Consider the following 17,692-nt stretch of genomic DNA (forward strand, 5'->3'; position numbering starts at 1 on the left):
AGAGAGAAAGCTGTTGAAGGAAAAGATCACCTGTGATTCCTTGAAGATTTCGTACTACTTTTTGTTGTACATTGTAGTTTCTAACTTTAGCCACTGTATTTTCTATTGATGCCATAACAAATTATTATAAACCAGTGACTTAACACCAGTTTAATATCTTACAGTTCTGTACGTCAGAAGTTTGGTGTTGCTTCTTCAGGTCACACAGGCTGTGACACAAGGTCACAAAAGCACTGGTAGGGTTGGGCTCTGGGGAATCGTCTGTTTCAAGGCTGCTTCAGATTGTTGGCAGAATTTCGGTGCATGCTGCTATGGGATTGAAATCCCATTTCTTGTGTGGCTATTGGCTAGGGATCATTCGCAGCTTCTAGAGGCCACCATCATTCCCTAGCCTGTGGCTCCCTTTAGCTTCAAGGCCCGCCATGGCGGGGTGGGGGGTGGTGGTTCATGCTTGAATCTCTCCTGCCTCTTCTGTCACTACCTTTCTCTGACTGGCTGGCTCTTCTGCTTTCCTCTTCTTATTTTAAGGGCCCCTGTGATGAAAAGTCAACTGGCTAGGGACCTTAATTTTACAGGAATAACACCAGTGCATACAAATCACAGAGGAAAAAAATCTGCTAACCCCAACCATCGGATAGGAAGGGAAAGGACCTCAGTGTAAAAAACAACAATTTTACACTAAAGGCTTTGTAGGGTAGAAAACGAACAATGTAGATGTGAGCCTATGTACTTAAAATGGTTGCCACTCATACTTCTCTAAATGCAACTATCTGAAAAATACTGTATGGTAATCTGCTTGAAAAACATGTAAGATTTCAATTTGCCTTCTACAAACTTTAAAGAGATTTGCTTTTATTAGTTAAAATGTTTTTCTTTTGTTTCTTCAATTGCATGGGTATGGATACTTATTGTAGGAAATTTGTAAAGTACAGGAAGTTTGAAGAAGGTGAAGAAAAAATAATCCCTACTCTTTTGTCCCCAAAGAAGCACTTCTTAGGAATTTGTTATTATATATTCATTTTTTTCTCTTCCTATTCTTTCAAAAGTTTTGAAGATGTACAGGAGAGGGCCTGGTCAAGAGAAAGCTCTGTCCTCTTGGAAGAGCAAGCAATTCAGAGGTTCTCAAAAGGAGGAAGGGAAGGTCTTGTTGGGGCAGGCATACAGGTTGCTGGAGGCCTGGCCCCTACGTGAAGTTGAGTGTGCCAATGTTAGCCTCCTTTAAGGTCAAGTACATTTGGATGCTGTTGTCTTTATATAAAATTAAAAAGTCCATCTTTCTATTGAAGTTTTATGCTAGGTTAGGGTTTGTAGGAGACAGATGGCATCTGCTTTGATAGCACTCAAGTATTAGTTACAGTGTTGACCTTAATAAACCTCATAGATAAATAATGAGATACTTGGTTTGAATGCTGTGATTTAAAGAATGGGAGAAATGTGGCTGAAATTAGTGAAATAGATACATAACATTAGTTATGGATAGAAGCAGTTATTCTTCCTAAAAACATACTCCATATCAATAAATAGTAATTAGGTAGTTTATATTTTAAAAACACAAAATATTCAATTTACCTAGAACATCCCAGCCATTCTTTCAAGTCTTAAGATTTGAATGTTCAAAACCATATTCTTGTTTCTAACATCTTCCACCTACAGAAAACACCAGGTATCAAAATAATATGTACACAGTATTGCACATTAAGGATTTTAGGACACATTTGTATTATTGCATTAATAGGACAGCCTGATAACACTGTGAAGTAGACAGGTTGAGTGTTATCAGCCTTTTTAAAATTTATTTCTGAGAGCGTGTGAGCCAGGGAGGGGCAGAGAGGGAGACAGAGTAGCCCTGTTTTACTGAGGCAAGTGAGGCTCAGAGCTGAGCTACTGAATCAGAACAAGTGACTGTGTGATGAGGTGGCAAGATGGGTACATGATTTCTGACTCTTCTGCACAGGATTGTTGGAGGAGAGGTCTCTGCTCAGCCTCTCACTCACCTCCTTGTCCACAGGCCATACGTAGCCTCATCTTCTACAGTGCCCACAGCAATAGGTCTTTTCCCTGGAGTGTGCGAGAGGGCTGTGCTGGCCTCTCATGGAGTAGCTGTAATTCAGGGGGGTCCAAGCAGCAATGTATTCCCAGTCTATGGATTGAGCCCTTTATTTCTGCTGTGTTATTCCTTATCTCTGTGTTAAGGGTCTCACCGATACCTTCCAGTCTTCTCTCAAGTCCCGTGAGTATGCTTATGATCATTGCTTCATCAGGCATGTGACTTGTATCTATTTTGGTTAGGTTTCCAGCTGTGGCTCGTCTTGGTTCTTTCATTTGGGAAAAATTCTTGTGACGTCTCCTGGTCTTCAGCCTAATAGCTTTGTGAAGAAGGGGTCCTCTCTTGCCCTTCCAGGAGGGTCACTGCTGTGTACTGTGTGTGCCCGGGCTGCTTTAGCCTTCAGGCCAGTAGTCTGCAGAGGCTCTTTGCCTGTTGCGGGCAGTGTCCCAGGCCAGAATGTGGTGCGTTTTAACTAAGTCTGCTGCCACAGGAACCGAGGCCACACAAAACTCCCAGGTTGGAATGGGCTGGAGACGTGGTGTCGCCAGGGGTTTGGGCCCAGCTCCTGGGGGAGGGAGCCGGCCACACGGCCTGAAGCAAGCTGACTGGGAAAGTAGTTCTTCTAGAACATGGGGAGGTGGGGCTCGGTGTTGTCAGCAAGTGAGGTAGTGAGTGTGGCACTGTGCTAATTCCTGCAGGTGGCCCTACCCACTGTAGCGACTGCAATCCATTTGTCTCTGGCCCTTCCCACCTTCTTTGACGTGGCCTCTTCTCCACCTTCAGTTGGGGAGTTTGTTCTGCCAGTCTTCAGATTGATTTCTGGGGTATTTAGGACGATTTGATAGTTACCCATTGCATTCATGGGAGGAGGTAAGCCTAGACTATTCCTACCCTGCTGCCACATTCCCCTTTCCTCTAATGGATACTTTTTATGCTTGGCCTTTATTGGTGAGTGCCATTTGGAACATGAGAAAGAAGATAAAAGAACCTAGAAGCTTAAAAAAATAGTTTCATAGTCTAAAGAATTAGGTCATGAGACAAATTCCATTACACCCTTGTAGACTAGACTCAGCCTGTCTAAACAATCGAGCAGAATTGTTCGGTTTTTCAGGGCTGAAGAAGCCACTTAAAACAGCTGTATGCCTATGTACAATTTATCTCATGGACAGGCAGTGCACATCATGTAAAAACAAGAAAGTGGAACTGTAAATAACATTAATTCTATTTGAATAGGTATTCAGGCATAGAATTATTTTTCTTACTTGGATGACAGGATGTTTTAAACTGACAGTATATATATAAAATTGTGTTAATTTAGGCTCTTCCTTTAGGAATAAATTGCTTTTTAGCATTCTGTTCCCCAAGGAAGCCAATATTGAATAGCATTTGTCTGATTTTGGTTTTCGGATAAAGCAGAAGGACACTTACTTTTACCTTGATTTTTTTTTTTTTTTTTAAAGACTGAGCCATAATTACATTCAAGATTATACCTTAAATCTGAGTATTTAAAAGACCTTGGTTACATTATTTATTTTTCAGAATTACATGCAATTTAAATGCACAACATCTTCTAGAAATTAGAAACACTCGTATACTAATATTAGAAGCAAACTAACCATCTGCACAACTGCCTAGGTGCCATAAGGCATGATTTCTAACTTTGGCTATGGCTCATTAAATAAGTGCTCAAATGCTAACACACACAGTTTCACATTCTCTTGAGCCAGCAGTGAAATAGATACTGAAATAGACATTGAAAGATAACCATTTAGGAGTAAAACCAACATCTAAATATGGAGGATTTGTTTTTCTCTTCTCCAGTTCCACAGATCCCACCATCCCAATTGACCTGTGAATTGAAACAGGTGAGGCAGAACTAAGGTCTCAGATTAGTCCTTCCTAGTGGAGCCCCTGCACCTGGAGCTTCATCTTCCTAAGGCGACCAACCTTGATGCCTGAGAAAACAGAAAGGTAGAGGCCCACGGAGTAGTGAGTGGTAGATTTCTTACCCAGTTTGCAAGAGACTATTATTGCGTTTCCTGTTATCAGACTTCTATACAGAGCATAAAAATACCAAAGTAATCCTTAAAACTTTTCCGGAATTTAAATAAATTGGGTAGTCTTTCTTTGAGACTGACATACACAACACTTTTATATTTAGGATTCATGATTTGTAGTATAAAATCAAACCACTTACTTGAAATCTAGATGTTCAAGTAGTACATATCCATCTATAGAAACAAAAATCACTATTACTAGTCTCAAAGGTATAGAATGCTTTCAGATTTTTCTTCAACAGTGACTGAAATCTTATGGGTGATAAGCCAGTAACTTACATTTGCCTTTAGAATTGCGACAAATCACTAGATTTTCTTCAGTGGTGTCAATGACTTGCAGTTCTTCTCCAGGGGTTATTGGCAAATCAAACATTCCATTTCTGGAATTCCTGGAACGTGCCACTGCTGTGTTGATGACAGTAATCTCTTTATCATACTGAAACAAGAAATTACTAGTCAGACTATGTGTGCATAGTTTTTATTCTAACAAAATTGATGGAGGACATAAAATAATAGTAAAATGCCACAGTCTTACATTTAATTTGGTATAATCATATTTTCAAAGTATTTTCATCCCTGTTATCTAATTGTACTAGAATAAATTTTGGTGGATGAGAGGTCTCTAACATGGGTGTAAAGAAATAGGTATGTTAACCATTCCAGTAATAAAGTTACCCCCAAACTCAGGAATGGAGAAGTTTAAAAAATAAGAGGGAAAGAGAAAAATCTGTGTAGCACTTTAGAGTTTATAATGTTCTTACATACCTAGCTTTGCTAGGTGGCACTCCTTCTACCCTTCCTCTCTGGGCTTATGTATAAAGTAGTAGGAATGGGGGCTAATTCCCACTCTCCTTCTGTGGTCAAAAGACAGGCGTTTGTGAAACAAACTGAGGAGGAATTCAAAGTCTGACCTTAAGGTGTGTGATAAACTAGCCAGCCTATACATTTATAGGTGCATCACCTTCTAATGTATTGAAATCTGGTGACTCAGACCTCTGCTTCACCAAATTAGAGTGGCCGGACACCTCCCTCTGCTCAGGACAGCCTGTTTATACCTAATATCTCTACACATACTTACCTCCTACTCTCGGAAATGTCAATTTGGATGATAAATGATGGGATCTGATTCACAAGATAGATTTTGCTTTTGTCCAACAAAGTAATAGTTTCCTCCCTGATTTCTAGGCCATTGTTCACTATGAATACAGTGATTTCTTAACATGAACATCTGATTAGGTCACTTTCCTTTCTGTCAAGTTCTAAAGATTCTTCATTACTTGCACACTAAGATCCACATTTCTCAGCTTGATATTCAGGGTCCTTTGCAGACTGTCATTTCTGCCCTGTTAATGAAGCCACATCAAGCTATAGGATGATCCTGAATATACCATGTACCTTTTATATTTCCAGGCCGTTGCTCATGTGGTTTTCATACCTGAAGTATCTTTTTCTCTTAACATGAAGACTTTCACGACTGCCATGTGTAATTTTGTTTAATTGCACCACTTTGTATGTACTCCTGTTACAGCATTTAATAAACATATTGTCTTATAAAATGGAAGACAGTTTTATTCATCCTTTGTACCCTCAGTCCATAGTACAAATGAGGCACTAATCTTACACGATTTTAGCTGAATAAAAATTACTGAAATGGCATAGTTTTTCTAATGATGTAAGAAAACCCACCACAGGTAATAAGGAATAGAATCATACACACGGGACAATGGGAATTTCTGTCCCATATGAGACAGTCACAAATATAGTTAGAAAAGTACTAGACGGAATGTAGGGTCTTTCACCTAAACTACTAACATCACAGTTGCAGTAAATAATTTCATCAGTTTCTAGATATAATAACTCTAATCAGCTTTGGTCCACAGCAGGAGTTACTGGGGCACCTGGGTGGCTCAGTCGGTTGAGCATCCCAACTCTTGATTTTGCTTCACCTCATGGGATTGAGCCCTGGGTCAGGCTCCACACTGAGGGTGCAGTCTGCTCAAGACTCTCTCTTCCCCACTCTGCCCCTCTTTCCCACTTGCACACACTCTATTAAAAAAGCAGGAGTTATGAATGATTACAAGGAAGTCATGTATATTCCTTTTTTTATCCAGTCCAAAAACATTTTTGGACATTTATAAAGGTAATTTTATTCTGTTCCACACATGGATATAAAGATAATTCTGTCCTCTAAGAGCTCATCGGTTAATTGGTGAACACATAATTGCAATAATGTAATAAGCTCAAATACAGAGGTATAGAGAGGAAGAGTAATTTCCTTAATGAGCAAGTGTGGGTCGGTCTTCCTGGAGGAGAGAAGATGAGCTAACTGGAGGTTGATAAATGAGTAAGAGCTAGTCAGATGGCGAAGAGTAACAAGAATGTACCAGACAGTTGGAATGGAACAAGCAAATGCCTAGAGGAAGGGAACAGTAGGACAGGTGATTGAGGACAGAACTATGCATAGTTTGTTGCCAAAGCATGAAGTACAAGGTAAATAAAGAATGGCAGGAAATAAAACCAGAAAGACAAGCAAAGGTATGACATGAAGAGGTTTCTGTGCCATGTTAAGAAGCCTCACCTTTATACATTTGGTAATGGGGATTAGTAGTGACTTGGACAAGTTTTATGAGCAGGATGCACACATTCTCAATCCAGGATCTGGGACGCTATTCATATTTCTTAAATTAAAAAAATCTCCTGGTGACAGTATATGAAATCAGAAGGGAGAACCGTTTGAACCTTGGAATTCAGGAAATCCTCCATGGATTCTTAATGACAGAAAAAGTCAAGGAGCCCTAGATACTGCTTCCTTCATTCACTCATTCAGCTATTCATTTGTTTATCTAATCATTCAGTCATTCAGTGAACACTGTATCCAGGTATGTGAGGACCTGGGAAGCAAGGAATGAGACAAAATCTCTCCTTCAGTGAGGACTCGAGTTTAGTTCAGAATACACACACATACACAGGCTGTTAGGCAGAGTGGGTAACATGTGAACCGAGCCTTAAAGAATAACTCAGCAGTTTTTCCAGGAGGCTAGCATGTACAAAGGCATGATCATATAGAAATGCATCAGGAAATAGCAGTATCAGTAGTGGATCGTATCTACCCCAGAGGCAAAGGTGCAAAACTCTTGTAGAATCTTTAACAATATTAAAGGCGAGGAATTTCTACTTTAAATTAATATTTACCTTCAGAGGAGAACATACCTCAAATTGTTCTCTGAAACGTTTTTCTTCTTTTTCCATTCTGATCTTTTCTAAGTTTTGCTTCTTGGTTCTAAAGAAATTTCTAGGAGATTAAGGGGCAAGAAATACACAGATAGAGTTGAATGTACCATAATAAAACACTTAAGTTTCCAAATCTATAAACTCATTCTACTTCAGGATAAATTCAGGTATAATTTTGTGTGTATATGTATACTTTTATATAAAATCATATAATCCTATATATCTAGGGGTGTATAGAAACTTATATATATATGTATATATATATATATATGTTTCCACTTAGAGCAGGGTGTCAGAACAACTGAGCAGGGTGAGTAATACCAGTTGCTTTTTCCTGTAATTAAAAAGTTGTGGTTTCTTTTTGGATACCAAGATAATTTGGAGTAAAATAAAATTGGTTAAACAAGAAACTTTTCTAAATCAGACTTCAAAGTATAATTAACTTGTTTGCAAAAATCATAAATCTCTGTGTTTCAATCAGAGACCTGTCCTGTTTGCAGAATGGTTCTGGAGAAGAACTGAATTAAGAAAATAAAGCAAGTTGCCACAAAATAGGTGCAAAATTGTCAGCACATAAAAGGGGATAGATACAGCAGACACTGATTACCCTCTTAACTCCTCCCATTTCCTCCTTCCTGCTTTTCATGTGGGGATTGGTGCTTTTTTAGCAGTTTAATATATTGACAGAAGGAAAAAAGGCAGGTCATATTAGTTTTATTCAGGAGTGTCTCCTGCATCTGTTTCATTCTGTCCCAAGACTACAGCCACTGACACATTTCATTTCTTGCCTGAGATACCATCTTCTTTTTGCCTTTCCTTTCTCAAATCCATCTGCATACTGATCTCTAGAGTCATCTTTCTAAAATGTAATTGATCATGTCATCTTTTGCTTAAAATCTTTCATCTGTCTCTACTGCCCATAAGATAAAGGCACATTCCTTAGGGTGGTACACAGGGCATTTTCTAATCTGGCCCCAATCTACCTTTTCCATATACACACACACACCCATACACAAAGTCTACATCTTGGAACATCTTAGAAGGTGGGCTATTTCTATGCCTTTATAGCATGGCTTTATATCCTTCCCCAACTTCTCTGAAAACTTGTCATCATCGATTCAGAAAGAGATAATAAAATAGAGAATAATAAAAGGGTTGAACTAATATAGAAAACATTTCTTGTTGGTAGAGTAAGTTATGACAGAAATCACTTTAAAAAGAACAAAAAGGACATAGAAATTGATACATCAATAGGAATATGGTAGCCCTAACTGCAATGTAAAATTTACTCAGTTGAAAATAAAAGTATAATATCAGCTTGTTTTAAGAACTTAATAAGCACTAGAAAATTGTTTCCCGAAAAGACTTATGTGTACATTAAAATACTAAATTTTTGCGAGAGGGAGGGGACAGGGCAGGAGATGTCAACAATTTCACTGATACTTTCTCTCATGGAATTCTATTTTACTATGCTAAGTAAAAGTATGAAGTTTAGGTGGAGAGATGCTTTTCTAGTCTCTGAATACATCTTTTCAACTTGGGAAAAGTTACATCGGCCTAAACCCAAAGATGGCCATTTTATGCCATCCTCTGAGTTTAAATTTGATATAGACAGATGTCTGCTTCCTTTTGGGGTTCCCTTATAGTACTTTTCTAGACAGGTTTCCTAGAGCAGACAAATCACACAGTGTTCCCAGCTCAATGACTGTTTAATAGATGTCTTGGGGAAAGTGCCCTATCCTAACAATTGAGAAGACCAGAGCACAGATCATATAGTAACCATCTGGGACAGTAAAAACATCACCTCCTCCATAGCCAACTCTGGGAACTCGAATCACATGAATGAAGGTTAGATCTTGAGTTGCAATATACTTTTTAAATTATAACACTAATGTAGTCATAGCTAGAATTGTGTTCCAGGGAAATTAATCTGGTTATGTGATCACAGTTTCTCAAAGTTTAAGTTCTAATTGGTGTATTATTAATTTAAGTTCCATCTATAGAGGAAAAGTTCTTACAGCCTAAAAGAAGATGAAAGTTTTTCCTCATTTGATAAAGGCTAGCTTGAAAGTTTTCCTTACTCCCTATCCACCAAAAGTATGGACAACAATGATGAAGATAAATGTGTGTGGCACTTTACGTTTTTATATTCTTTGTCTCTTTTAATCCTCTCAACTATACTATGATGTAGGTGCTATTATTCTCACATGACCGATGTGGAATGTGAAAATCAAATTTAATGACTTGCCGAAGGTCACACAACTAGTAAGAGGTGTAAATTTCAGCAGACAAGATATAATGTAAATGCACCTGTGTACCTACCTTTCAGATTCTTCAACACCTTTTTTCTCTTTCTTTTCCTTTGCCATCAGAAACTTGGGCTTCCAAGTTTTTAGTTTATCTTCATTTCTGAGGAGAAAAATATTTTGAGCAAGTAGATAAAGATTGAACTAAAACATTTATGGAAATGTCAGCATTTTCTGGACAAGTATGTTTTACAAAAAAATTAAAATATCATCTAGAAGTATATTTGGATAATCTGTGTCAAGGCCAGATTGTGAATATCTTAAGCTTTGAAAGCCATATCATCTCTATGGTAACTACTAAACTCTGCTGTTGTAACTGTATTTACAAAAACAAGTGGCCAGCTATTTTGGCCCACAGGCCATAGTTTGCTGACCTCTGATGTGTGGTGATCCAAATTTGAAACCAGAAGCAAGAGATCAACCTGCTTATAATCACATTTCCCTTCCTAAGCCTCAGTTTCCTTGCCTCTAAAACGTGAATAATATTAATCATTACCGTGAGATGAGACAAATCTAACTAGTGTTTAACATTAGTAGCAAAGGATGCGGGGAAGAGCCGGGGAAGATGGTGGAGTAGGAAGACCCTAAGCTTACCTGGTCCCATGGATACAACTAGGTAACACCCACATCAGTGTAAAAAATCCAGAAAATAATCTGGAGACTGGCAGAACAGATTCTGTACAGCTAAATGTAGAGAAGAGGCCATATGGAAGAGGCTCAGAAGGGCAGAGTCACTGTAGGAAGCTAAACAGACCCACCCTCAAGACTGTACAGAGGAAGGAGGGAGGGATGCTGTGGGCAAGGAGAAAGGAAAGAAACAGACACCCCAGGCATGGGGAAGATGAACCCCACGCCCCAATAACATTTAGCTTTGAAAACTAGAGGGGCCAAATTTCATGAGTTCTTACATTCAGTTGGGCTTAACACCTGTAAGTTTAAAAATCAGTGCAATCAAAAAAAAAAAAAAAAAAAAAAACCAAAAAAAACAGTGCCATCAACTCTGGGAGAGCAAAGAGGGCTAGAAAAAGCAGTGCCCTTTTCTTTAAAGAGACAGCACAACAAATAGTTCCAAGGGGATACACCATAGAAGCAACAGTTTAAAAAACACCTGGGGCGTAAGGGAGATTTACTAATTTCAGAACATGTGCTGGAAGGACAGGGATCTTCTCCAGGAAGAAAGGAGTAGGTGGGCACCATTTCCTCTCCTACCCCCAAGCTTGACACCTATGGGAACCAATGCAGTGAACACTCTCCACCTAGCTTGCTAACACCAATCGCCTCACCCCCATGCACTTCTGTGGATCTGCCCCTTCCAACCCAGCCTGCGAAGTTGCAGGTCCCCTCTCAGAGGGTGGACCTTGTTGGCACCACACCCACCCCAGCCTCCTCCTGTTGACTTCTTCAGCACTTGACTGGAGCTTGTCCAAAGCAGTGCCACAAGCCTGGCAGTGTGCAAGCAGACCCAACAGGGGCCAGCACACTACAAACTGCTCCAGGAGAGGGGAAGATAATCATACATACCAGTCAGACTGTGGCCCCAGCAGCAGGCTGGGGGCAGACATCTGGTATGATTACAGGCCCTGCCCACCAACAAGCTTCTCAGGACAACACAGGGGAACTGTCCTGCAGTTCAGTGCTATTGCATCTCTAGCAAATGCCTGGTCTGAGTCAACTCAAACCCAAGGAAGCCCCATTCTGACCTAAAAACACAGGGACCAAATCTTGCCTACAACAGGTAGGGAGCCATTGCAGATGACTGGACTTGAGCCAAATGCACCTCAGCCATAGCAGCAAGGTTCATGCAACACACAAAGGAGAGACCCCAGCTGCACCAGGTTCTGGTGAACAGGGTACAATACCTTGCAGGGCACTGTAGGACCTCTTCTTAATAAACCCACTACTTTCAAAAGCAGGAGGTGTACGTGACTTTTTAACACATAGAAACAGACATGAAGAGTTAGACAAAATGAGACAAGAATGTGTCCCAAATGAAAAAAAAACACGACAAAACCAGTAGCAGATATAAGCAAAATGGAAATAAGTAATATGCTTGATAGAGAATTTAAAATAATGGTCATAAGGATACTGACTTGAGAAAAGAGTGGAGAACCCCAGTGAGACCCTCAACAAAGAGAGAAAACAAAAATGAACCAGTCAGAGGTGAAGAACTCAATAACTGAAATTAAAAATATATTAGATGGAATAAAGGGTAGGTTAGAGGAAGCAGAATAACTGATCAGAGACCTGGAGGACAAAGTAATGTGAAGCAAGATGAATGGTGGGGGGTGGGGGGAGAACGAAGAGACTTAGGGAACTTAGCAACAGCATCAAGTGCATTAACATTCATTGTATCAGGATCCCAGAAGGAGAAGACAAAGAAGAGGGGGCAGAAATTTATTTGATGAAATAATAGCTGAAAGTTTCCAGAAGGTAGGGAAAGAAACACATTCAGATCCAGGAAGCACAGAAAGTTCCCAACCAAATCAAACCAAGGAGGTCCACACCAAGACACATAGTGATTAAAATGGCAAAAAAAAGAGTGACAAGGAGAGAATTTTAAAAGCAGCAAAATAAAACAGTTACATGCAAGGGAAACTCCATTAAGCTATCAACTGATTTTTTTAGCAGAAACTGCAGGCCAGAAAGGAGTGAGATGATACATTCAAAGTGCTGAAAGAAAAAAACCCCTGCAGCCAAGAATACTACTATATCCAGCAAGGCTATCATTCAGAACAGAAGAAGAAATAAGGGATTTCCCAAATAAAAGGTAAAGGAATTCATGATCACTAAACCAACCCTGTAAGAAATATTAAAGGGGATCTTTGAATGGAAGTATCTGTTACTTAAGTAGGAGTAAAGTAGGAAGAACAAAAGTAGTAAAAATAAGTATATCTATAAAAATCAGTCAAGGGGCACCAGGGTGGCTCAGTCAGTTAAGCGTCCGACTTCAGCTCAGGTCATGATCTTACGGTCCATGAGTTCGAGCCCCGCGTCGGGCTCTGGGCTGATGGCTCAGAGCCTGGAGCCTGCTTCCGATTCTGTGTCTCCCTCTCTCTCTGCCCCTCCCCCATTCATGCTCTGTCTCTGTCTCAAAAATAAATAAACGTTAAAAAAAAAATCAGTCAAGAGATTCACAAAATAAAAGGATGTAAAATATGACACATCTACATAAAATGGGAGGAGGGGAGTAAAGAATGGGTTCAAACTTAAGCAACCATAAATGAAGTAGAGATTGCTATATGCAAAAGATGTTATATATAAATCTAATGGTAGCCACAAGTAAAAAACCAGTAATAGATATGCAAAGAATAAAGGAAAGGAATCCAACTATATCTCTAAATAAAGCCAGCAAACTGTGGGAGAAGAGAGCAAGAGAAGAAAGGAACAGAGTAAAACAACCACAGAACAAATAATAAAATGGCAATGAATACATACTTATCAAAAATTACTTTGAATGTAAATGGACTAAGCACTTCAATCAAAAGACACAGGGTGACAGAATGGATTAAAAAAAAAAAAAGCAAGACCCATCTATATGCTGCCAGCAAGAGACTCATGTTAGACCTAAAGACACCTGCAGATTGATAGTGAAGTGATAGAAAAGTATTTATCATGCAAATGGAAGTGAAAAGAAAGCCAGGGTAGCAATGCTTATATCAGACAAAATAGACTTTAAAACAAAGACTGTAACAAGAGACAAAGGATGCTGTATAATCATAAAGGGAACAATCCAACAAGAAGATATAATAATTGTAAATATTTATGCACCCAACATGGAAGCACCCAAATACACAGAGCAGATAATAACAATTGACAGTAATACAACAGTAGGGGATTTTAACACCCATTTATATCAATGGACAGATCATCTTAACAGAAGATCAACAAGGACACAGTGGCTTTGAATGACACATTGGGTCAGATATATCTAACAGATACATTCAGAACATTCCATCCTAGAACAGAATACACATTCTTTTCAAGTGCACATGGAACATTCTCCAGCACATATCACATATTAGGCCATAAAACAAGTCTCAACAAATTCAAGAAGATCAAAGTCATACAATGCAACTTTTCTGATCAAGACACTATGAAACTAGAAATCAACCACAAGAAAACATCTGGAAAGAATTCAAATACAGGGAGGTTAAATAACATGCTAGTAAACAATGAATGGGTCAAACAAGAAATCAAAGAGGAAATGAAAAATACATGGAGAGAAATGATCATGAAAACATAATGGTCCAAAATCTTTGGGATGCAGCAAAAGCTGTTCTAAGAGGGAAGCTTATAGCAACACAGGCCTACCCGAGCAGCAAGAAAAATATCAAAAAATAACCTCATTTTACACCCAAAGAAGTTAGGAAAAGAACAAAACCCTCAAACCAGTAGAAGGCAGGCAATAAAAAACATTAGAGCATAAATAAACAATATAGAAAATAAAAATAATGGAAAGGATCGATGAAACCAAGAACTGCTTCTTTGAAAAGATAAATGAAATTGATAAAAATCTTGAGACTCCTAAAAAAAGAGAGAAGACTCAAAATCAGAAATGAAAGAGCAGAAACAACAGACACTGCAGAAATACAAGAATTGTAAGAGAATATTATGAAAAATTATATGCCAACAAATTGGACAACCTAGAAGAAATGGAAAAATTCCCAGAAACATATAACCTACCAAAACTGAATCAAGAAGAAATAGAAAATTTAAACAAATTGATTACCAGCAAAGAAACTGAATCCATAATCAAAAAACAGAAGCCCAGGACCAGAGAGCTTCACAGGTGAATTCTACCAAACTTTCAAAGAAGAGTTAATATCCATTCTTCTGAAATTATTAAAAAACAAAAACAGAAGAGTAAGGAAAGCTTCCAAATTCATTCTATGAGGCCAGCATTACCCTTATTCCAAAACCAAATAAAAACACTACAAAAAAAAGAGAACTATAGGTCAGTATCTTCGATGAACATAGATGTAAAAATTCTCAACGAAATATTAGCAAACTGAATCCAACAATACATTAAAATCCATCACAATCAAGTGAGATTTACTTCTGGGATGCAAGGGTGATTTAGTATTCACAAATCAATCAACATGATATGTCACATCAACAACAGAAAGGATAAAAACCACATGATCATTCCAATAGATGCAGAAAAAAAATTTGACAAAGTACAACATCGATGCATGCATTAACAAAGTAGGTTTAGAAAGAACATACCTCAACGTAATTAAGGCCATAAATGAAAAACCCACAACTGACATCATCCTCAATGGTAAAAAACTGAGAACTTTACCCCTAAGATTAGGACCAAGACAAACATATCTACCCTCACTACTTTTATTTAACAGAGTACTGGAAATCTTAGCTACAGCAATCAGAGAAGAAAAAGGAATAAAAAGTACTCAGATTGGTAAGGAAAAAGTAAAACTTTCACTATTTGTAGATGACATGATGCTATATATAGAAAACCCAAAAGACTCCACCAAAAAACGGCTAGAACTGATAAATGAATTAAGATCACAGAATACAAAATCAATATACAGAAGTCTGTTACATTTCTATGCACTAATAATGAAGCAGCAGAGAGATTGAGCAATCCCATGTATAACTGCACAAAAAATAAAATAGGAATAAACTTAACCAAGGAGATGAAAGACCTGTAATCTTTGACACAAATGGAAAGCTATTCCATGCTCAATGATTGACATAACCAATATTGTTGGTTTAGAAATTTAATGCAATCCCTATCAAAATACTAACAGCAATTTTTCAAAGAACTAGAACGATCCTAAAATTTGTATAGAACCACAAAGGACCCCAAATAGAGCAATCTTGAAAAGATTAATAAAACTAGAGGTATCACAATCTCACATTCCAAAATATAGTACAAAGGTATAGGAATCAAAACAATACGGTGGAGACACAAAACAGACACATACATCAATGGAACAGAAAAAACAGAAGTAAAATCACAATTATATGGTCAATTAATCTTTGATACAGAAGGAAGAATATTCAATCGGAAAAAGTGTCTTCAACAAATAGTGATGGGAAAACTAGACAGCTATATGCAAAACAATGAAACTGGACCACTTTCTTATACTGCGCACAAAAATAAACTCAAAGTGGATTAAAGACCTAAGTGTGAGACCTGAAACTATAAAAATTCTAGAAGAAAGCACAGGCAGTAATTTCTCAGACATAAGCTGTATCAACAGTTTTCTGCATCTGTCTCCTGAGGCAGAGGAAATAAAAGCAAAAGTAAACTATTGGGACTACATCAAAATAAAAAGCTTCTTTATGCACAGCCAAGGAAACAACAAAACTAAAAGGCAACCTACTGAACGGGAGAAGCTATTTGCAAATGACATATCTGATAATGGGTTAGTATCCAAAATATATAAAGAACTCCTACATCCCAACACCAAAAAACAAACAAAAGAACCCAAACAATCCAAATAAAAATGAGAAGAACATTTTTCCAAAGAAGACATACCGACACATGAAAAGATGCTCAACCTTACTCACCATACGGGAAATGCAAACCAACACCACAATGAAATACCCCCTCACACCTGTTGGAATAGCTAAAATAAAAAACACAAGAAACAACAAGTGTTTGTGAGGATGTGGAAAAAAGGAACCCTCATGCACTGTTGTCGGGAATGCAAACTGGTGTAGCCACTGTTGCAAACGTTATAGAGATTCCTCAAAAAATTGAAAATATAATTACCACATGATCCAGTAATTCCACTACTGGGTATTTACCCAAAGAAATTAAAAACACTGATTGAAAAAAGACAGATCACCCCTATGTTTATTGCAGCATTATTTACAACAGCCAAGATATAGAAGCAGCCCAAGTGTCCGTCAATAGATGAATGGATCAAGTAGTATGTAACAACCACAACAAAAAGTGGTATAAAAAACATGTATGCATGCACGCACACACACACACACACACACAGGTATATTTCTCAGCCATAAAAAAGAATAAAATTTTTCCATTTGCAACAGCATGGATGGATTTAGAGAATATAATGCTAAGTGAAATAAGCCAGAGAAAGACAAACACCCTATGATTTTACTCAGATGTGGAATTTAAGAAACAAAATAAATGAACAAAAAGGGACAAAGCAAAAAACAGACTCTTAACTATAGAGAACTGATGGTTACCAGAGGAGAGGTGGGTGGGTGGTGGGGTGGGTGAAAGAGGTTAAGAGTAGACTTATCATGATAAGCACTGAGTAATGTATAGAATGGTTAAATCCCTATATTACACACATGAAAATGATATAATACTGTATGTTAATTAAAAAAATACTGGAGATTGGGAGGTAGGTGACAGTGTAAACAAGGTTGCCCATAAATTGGTAATTTTTAAAGCTGGGTAATGGGTACATGAGGGTTCATTATAACATTCTATTTTTCTACATTTGGAATGTTCAGTAAGAAATTCTTTTTAACGAAGACCATTCAAAGAAAAAATAAAAGGATGCAGGGAGGGGAGGGTATCATAGAAGGAACTAAAACTTTCTGAGCACTGGTGTGCCTGGGTGGCTCAGTCGGTTAAGGGTCCGACTTTGGCTCAGGTCATGGTCTCGCGGTTTGTGGGTTCGGGCCCCACGTTGGACTCTGTGTGACAGCTCGGAGCCTGGAGCCTGCTTCAGATTCTGTGTCTCCCTGTCTCTCTGCCCCTCCCCTGCTCATGCTGTCTCTGTCTCTCAAAAATAAATAAATGTTAAAAAAAAATTTAAAAAAAACTTTCTGAGCACCTATGTGTCAAGTTTTATGCTGTTAACCAATTTAGTTTTCACAGTGACAATTCTGAGTATTTAAAAAATTGGAAGATGTAGAAAAGAGACAAAATAAGCATAATCTGACCTCTCAAAGACCTCTAAGTTTCCTTTAAAACATCCTTCCTAGCACTTTTAAAAATTGAATTGAGATCATACTATACATACAATTTTGCATTCTATTTTTTAATTGTTATTATAGAGTAACACTTCTCCATGTCATTAGAAATTCTTTAGTATATATTT

At 38.1% G+C, this 17,692-nt stretch overlaps 1 protein-coding gene across 4 annotated transcripts in view; it reads right to left on the minus strand.

The window, feature by feature from the left end:
- Window positions 1–976: 976 nt before the first annotated feature.
- FYB2 (FYN binding protein 2) overlaps window positions 977–17,692 on the minus strand; it is a 130,445-nt gene continuing 113,729 nt past the window's right edge. For all 4 annotated transcript variants that reach the window (XM_042951744.1, XM_042951745.1, XM_042951747.1 and 1 more), the window contains 5 exons: window positions 9,658–9,744; window positions 7,315–7,396; window positions 4,384–4,540; window positions 4,245–4,278; window positions 977–4,002 (listed from right to left, as the gene is read on the minus strand). In XM_042951744.1, the coding sequence (XP_042807678.1) occupies window positions 3,981–4,002; window positions 4,245–4,278; window positions 4,384–4,540; window positions 7,315–7,396; window positions 9,658–9,744 (382 nt within the window). In that variant the 3' untranslated portion in view covers window positions 977–3,980. The remainder of the gene's footprint in view (window positions 4,003–4,244; window positions 4,279–4,383; window positions 4,541–7,314; window positions 7,397–9,657; window positions 9,745–17,692) is intronic.

Source organism: Panthera leo, chromosome C1, assembly GCF_018350215.1.
Source record: "Panthera leo isolate Ple1 chromosome C1, P.leo_Ple1_pat1.1, whole genome shotgun sequence".
NCBI classification, from domain to species: Eukaryota; Metazoa; Chordata; class Mammalia; order Carnivora; family Felidae; genus Panthera; species Panthera leo.